Below are 7,004 nucleotides of genomic sequence, written 5' to 3' on the forward strand. Positions count from 1 at the left end.
GAGAGAGAGAGAGAGAGAAAGAGAGAGAGAGAGAGAGAGAAGGCAAGCAAAGAAGGCGGTAAGCCATTGTGGCCGGCTCGAGTTTATGTCGAGGACGGTTCGAGATTAAGACTCGAGGAACTTGAGTGAATGCCTCTCTCTCTTTCTCTCTTTCTTTTTCTTATTACGTGAGAATATTCCCGTTTTTCAAAGTAAGAGTACACCATACTTCACGGCATCACTAGCTCTTTATCGTCTAGTATGCGTTCAATGGTATGATAAAAAAAAAAAAAAAAAAAAAGAAAGAAAGAAAGAAAGAAAAAAAAATAATACGGTAAGGTAAGGTCAGACTCGGTACCGATAATAATGCTCGTGTTAAAGTATTTTTTTTTTGTCGTTCACGCGACGTATGGAAGTCGACGAAATGTTACGATATCTAGAGCGAACCTTACCGTTGGTATTATTTTATTATCCTTGACCGTTCGAAAATTTCTGACTTGTACGTTTTATTAAATTGAATATTATTTCTTTGCTAAAAAAAAGGATTATAAATAGAACGGATCTAACGGTATTACTTCGTTACCCTTGGCCTTAGAGATTTGCTATATTCTCGGTGGCCTGTTAAATTAGAAATGATTTCCTCGCGACGAAATTGAAATGGTCAATGTATGGATTTGAAATCGCCAGGTCCTAGGTGAATTTTTAAGACATTTCAAAGACTTTATTACTCGTATTAAAAGAGATTAATAATCTTCCGATAAGAAAATAATAAAAATATTATATGTTACGGGGATGATGGATAATGCGAGACACTATTATCGGCTTTATAGTTGAAAAACAATAAACGTCAGCGTACCTGTATAAACTTATATCGGATGAGGAGGCATTAAAGTCACGCTGATAAGCGAACCTTTTGTTTCACTTTTATATTGATACACTAATGTAAGAGTAAAGGTTCGACGATGAAGGTGACTCAAGTGGTGGTGGTCTTAGTTTGGTGCTGGTCGTATTACAGCACTTTAAATGGGATTTCTTTTTTATCGTAACAACCGAACAGGTTCACCGTCGTGATTCCTCGCTTACGTTATTATTGGTGACACGAAATAAAAATCCCTCTCGCGGTTTTATTGCAATAAAGAAGGCCACGATTACGCGATACGGGCATTCTACGACTGCGGACTGCTAGGCAGCCTTCCTTTGCTTACTTGCTTACTCCGTTCTTCAAGATTCAACTTCTGTCGCGCCGCCTGACGGCAGTGCGTCTCGAAAATCTTATTTCGACCTCTTCCGCGCCGCCTAACGGCAATCACTTCAATAATTACATACTTTAATATTCCCGACATCGATTCATTTACCGTTTTCTTTTGACGCACCTATCAAATCACAAAGACTATCGATTATCAGTTTAGAATATAATCACCTTCTGTTTATTAAAAATGTCATCCCCGTTTCTTGGTTTCCCCTCTTCTCTCTTTCAACAATCCTGTTGTTTTTTTCTTTCTATTGCTAAGATAATGTCTATTATCTTAAGTCAAATAACTAATAAGCTTTTTATCCTTGACTCAATGGACTTTACGTGTACTTAACTAGCCATTGAATAATTTAAATTGTTCCAACCTGACCTACACTTCAGTGCCACTTATTAAACGCCACCTGCTGGCAAATATTTCATCGATAAAAGTACATACACCTGCGTGAAAAAAAACTTTCATCCTCGTGATGTGTTAAACACTGATTACTCTTACAATTTCAAATGTTTACTAAAAATCCTACTTTCTAAACTCCTACTTTATGATCAACAACATCATTTCTTTCTGTAAGTACTTTCAGTACCGTTAATGATCCAATCGTTTAGTCTTATAAATAGAATATTTAGAAAGTAGTACCAATCGGATACTAATAAGAAATGTTTGATTAAAGGATACATTGTAGCATCTCTTGTATTCCAAGTGTTGCCAATTCACCGTGGGATGAGTAACAGCCAACAAATTCTTTACGAAGATCGTGAAAAATATTGTAATGCGTTGGCAGTTCGATATCCTTGTTGCAAGCCTCAGGATGCAAACATTGTCTCATTGGTGATTGTCCGTCAACAACGAATCGAGGATCACCTCCACCGGTCACACAGGACATCGATGACCACCATCCTTCGAACTTGAAACAAAAAGATCAAACGAAATTAACGATAGTTTCTTAATAAAGTTGAAAGTCTTTTAATTGTTCAAACATTTTTTAATTATCCAGACCTTAATCATCCAGCTTATTAGTCAATTAGGATCACAGTGGATTCTTTTCAAATTCTTTTTCTATCGATCTTTATCACCTTTATCAAAATTTCTTTTCTAAAACCATTATCTTTAACGTAATTAATATGATGCAGTAATAATATAATTTGTTTGTTAATATTTTCATTATACACATAGGTACACGATGACGTGTGTATAATATAATAGATATTTTTGAATAATAATAATTGAATATACTAGAATTACCATATAGGATTGTGTTTTTATCATAACGTATTATCTCTTATTAGATTTCGTCTGACTATATTCTAACGAATGATTAATAAGGGCTAGATTAACGTGAGAACGTCATGTAAATAAAGTAAAATTTACCTGTTCTATAGCTTGCTCCAAAGGAATTCCGAGTTCTCGAAGGGTACGTTCGGTCAAGGCTGGAGCATGTGCTAACGCTGCCTCGCTAATGATTCCGCTACTTCCGGCGACTGCTGGATTGTCACTACCGCTTCCCGGTGTACAACCATCGTCCATTACCATTGGACGAACTATGTATTGCTGTCTGCCCAACACCTAAAACAATCAATTATCCTTTTGAAAGTTACTTGCTTTTTTTACATTTTTTATTTTATTTGTTTTATGTCGTGTTCGTTCTTTGATTTCTTTTTTCCCCCTTAGAATTTCTTCCGTTCCAACTTAATTTTAATTTTACTTTATGCCAGTTTATACTTAATAAATTAATTTTACATAATGTCATTATCTCTTGTATCATCTTAGAAGTAAATATCTTCGTGCACGATAACAAAGTTATCATTATGTTATCGTAACGAATATAATCGGTCAACGTGATTTCGAAGCTGTTAATAATAATCTTTCTTTCGGATGATTTTCTTAAAAATCACGAATGCACTTTAAGCGGAGAACCTTTGATATTGTTTGATAACAATAATAATAATAATAATAATAATAATAATAACAATAATGATAATAATAATAAAGTTATCTCGTTCGAATGATATTTTATTTTCCTTGTTAACGCTCGCGAAATGAAAGATATGCACGAATGAAACGGTATGCGTGAGTTAAAAACTCGCTCCAACGAGATGTCTATCTCCGGTGTTTATATGGTTGCATCTCGTAGGAGTTAATTGTAGGAGGCATATTGTATTTACTCTTATACCAATCAAATGGTACGATACTTCCGTTGTTTTCTTATACAATTTTTTCTTTCAAATCATTTTTATTTTGATCGACCCGCATTTTATCTGTTTATTAGTGTATATGCGTGTATGTCTTTGTGCACATACATGCTAATAATAAATGCTCAATTTTGTGAACGTTGCACCTGCGAGAAGTATGTCATGCGGGTAATCGATTTTTCTTTTACAAAGGGTCGAATAACTTTCGTATAATTATAGAATTGTATTTTTTTGTTTTGTTTTATTTTATTATTCTCTTCTTAGTTTTCTTTTTCTTTTTATTATTTTTCCTTTTTAATTCAATTAACTCCATCAAAATTGTATTAGGTATTCAAAAATGTATGCGTGACTTTTGCCGGAGAAATAAATCAACGCGAGAGAACAAATTCGCACGCGATAATTTAGGCACAAACTGTTGTGGGAAATATACCTACCGATTACCAAGAGTAATTAAGCGTTCCATCGTTAGTAACTAACTCTATGACGCTAATTGCAACTCATAAAGATCATTCTCTGATAATTCAAGTTTAACGAACACTTTCGGCTATTTCACTATTATTTTCTTTCTTAATTACGATCGTTGTCTTCTTCTTCTTCTTCTTCTTCTTCCTCTTCTTCGTCTTCTTCGTTATATCTATTCAAAATATATTCTACATTCGTCTATACTTTGTGTAAGTATACTCGCACGCACACACACACGCATATATATATATATATATAAAATTATACAATCTTAGATAAAATAACGATTTGATAATGACTATTTTAAAATGTCTTTTGCTAGCAGAACATATTAAAAGTTTTATCTATTCATTAAGTATAAAGTCTAGACACATAATATCTTTGCCAACGGAAGTGGAACGAAAGGCGTCACTTATTTTTTCTTCCTTTTCTTTTTTTTTTTATTTTCATTGAGACTTCTTTAGAAAAAAAAAAAAATATATATATATATACAGAGTGGTTCAAAATGATTTTAAAGATTATATTAAAAATCAATTATACTTTTTCGAAACTTTCTACAATTATAATTAGATTATTAGTTTTACAAGCTGGACTTGTAGTTTTGAAAAAAAAAGAGAAATTAACTTAAAAAGTCAGAAAACTTTTGAACTATACTGTATATATCCCATCGTCAAAATATCAAAACTTTTCTGAAAGATTTCTAAGAAAAAAAAAAAAAAAAGAAAGAAATATTTAAACAAAATCGTATATATGAGTACAATATTTAAAAAGTTATGTACTATAATTTGTTGATTGTCTATTTCTTTATTTATCTACTTATATTTATGATACATGTTAAAAAATGTTGAGACAAAGATATACTAACATCTTCATTATTCTTCATATACATATACTAGCGTACATACAAGAAACTTAATAGACAGGTTTACTAACGCGAGGTTAACGGATCAAGGTAGTTCGGTACAATCGTTTCAATCATCTTCTTTGTTATTTCATGTTTTACTTGCAAACGTTAACGTAACGTGTTTTGCAGTTTTTTTTTTTTTAACCGAGATCTATAACGAACAATCGCGATTCGTTTAATAAAAAAAAAAAAAAAAAAAAAAAAAAAAATTATATCTAAAATATGTACGTGTGCGATTATATTTTGTAATACGAAATATATATTATGTTAATATATAATTATTTTTTAATTAACACACACACGCACACACATAAACATATATATATATATGTATGTATGCATGCTAGATAATACATTAAGTACTAAATTGTATTATTGTATTCTATCAAAAAATATTCTAGTATTACATTTATTATAATTATTTCTGTACAATAATAACGACCAAAATAGTCTAGAATATTTTTCTTTTTCTATGATAGACGCAGAATGAGGGTCAGAATTTACTCTAACCGCGTTCAAATATTTTCTTAAATATTAGATAAGAAAATTTTCTCTTCGCATATTTCTCGCAGAAGAGATTATGTAGATAAAAAAAAAATATTTTTCGTGTTTCCTGTTTTAGAAAGAAAGTACCGACGAAAACAATCACGATAAGATCGAAACGCTTTCTATCATTTTCTTACGAGTGAGTATAAATATCGTGTTCATTATATTATATTAATATCGTAAAACGACGATATACCATATATATATATATATATGGGAAAAAATTCGTATATTTATATTCCGTTCAATTTCGTCGTTTATATATATATATATATATATAGATTTCGTCGTTTATTATATATATATATAGAGTACGTTGAAAGTGCCTCGTCATTTCCACCTCATACGTAAGTACGTACATCTTACATGCTCGAACTTTCGTCACCGATACGTTCCTTTATCGCGATCGTTCTCGCATCGCATTAGAAATGTTAGAATACATTATAGAAGCAAGAACGAACCATGTACTCCAACGAATCCCCTCCAATCTCTCTTTCTCCCTCTCTTTCTTCATAAAACCACTCCTCGTTCTTTACATTTCCATACGAACATTTATTTTTTCGTCGCGACATTTATTTTTTTCTTTTTTTATCTATAATAAAAAGATCATGAATAAAATATAAAAATATGGAAAATGTTCTGTATCGACACGTATATTCGAAAATTTATTTATTCAAAAATAAAACTTTTGTTCTGTTATCATTACTTTGATAATTGATTTAACTAAATAAATAAATAAACGAGAGAATTCTTACTACAAATTTTATCGCCGATTATAGTCACCTTTCTCAAACAAATATTTCATTTTAAACAGATCTTAGTTAGATAAAGAAAAAGTCGTGTCAATAAATTTTCATATTTTATATTTCTCTATTCTATTTACGTTACTCTCCATAGAATTTGTTCATCTGTTATTTCAAAAAAAATATAGAGATAACAGGCATAGAGACACGCGCGTATATATATCATTTCCAACATATATCTTAATAGTATTAAGAATAATTGTATTATAAACAGATATTACGTAAGATATTATATAAATTTTCGCTAATTCATTCAACATTTTTTTCAATGTAAATTCACAATAATATTCATATAACATTCCAATAATATCTAATCCCTATTATACGATTCCAAATAAATATAAATAGAAATTGGTATCGTATATTCTCGTTACGTGGAACAAAATTCGAAAGAAACAAATACTTCTTCTCAAGGATTTTAAGAACAGCCTCTTTGTTTGTGTTCCGTAAGAGTTTCCATAAGTTTAGAGAGTTGCTAGTAAATCCGTACACGTTTGATCGATCCAAACTAAATCGAGTCTCTGCTAAAGCTCTCGTCCTTATAAATTGCAAATTTCGTCGCGCGTAACGCAATGAAGAAAAAAGAAAAAAAAATGAAAAGAGAAGGAGAGAGAGAGAGAGAGAGAGAGAGACAGACAGACAGAGACAGAGACAGAGAAAAGAGACAGAGAGAAGCAAACCGGAGGGTCAAGGGTCAAGGTTCAGAACTTGTACAACGTTCGGAAGCGCAACAGGTAACACACAACACTTCGTCTATCGAACGAGTAAGAAGAATAATAAAAAAGAAGGAGAAAGAGAAGGAACAAAAAGAATAAACCGAGAAAGATAGAGAGAGAGAGAGAGAGAGAGAGAGAGAGAGAGAGAGAGAGAG

At 31.5% G+C, this 7,004-nt stretch overlaps 1 protein-coding gene across 4 annotated transcripts in view; it reads right to left on the reverse strand.

Annotated features, from left to right (window-relative positions):
* Positions 1-7,004, reverse strand: part of LOC122635761 (RNA-binding protein fusilli) — a 30,270-nt gene that overhangs the window by 16,843 nt on the left and 6,423 nt on the right. For all 4 annotated transcript variants that reach the window (XM_043826376.1, XM_043826404.1, XM_043826396.1 and 1 more), the window contains 2 exons: positions 2,598-2,792; positions 1,905-2,133 (listed from right to left, as the gene is read on the reverse strand). In XM_043826376.1, coding sequence (XP_043682311.1) covers positions 1,905-2,133; positions 2,598-2,792 — 424 coding nt within the window. The remainder of the gene's footprint in view (positions 1-1,904; positions 2,134-2,597; positions 2,793-7,004) is intronic.

This window comes from Vespula pensylvanica, chromosome 1, assembly GCF_014466175.1.
Source record: "Vespula pensylvanica isolate Volc-1 chromosome 1, ASM1446617v1, whole genome shotgun sequence".
In the NCBI taxonomy this organism is placed as follows: domain Eukaryota; kingdom Metazoa; phylum Arthropoda; class Insecta; order Hymenoptera; family Vespidae; genus Vespula; species Vespula pensylvanica.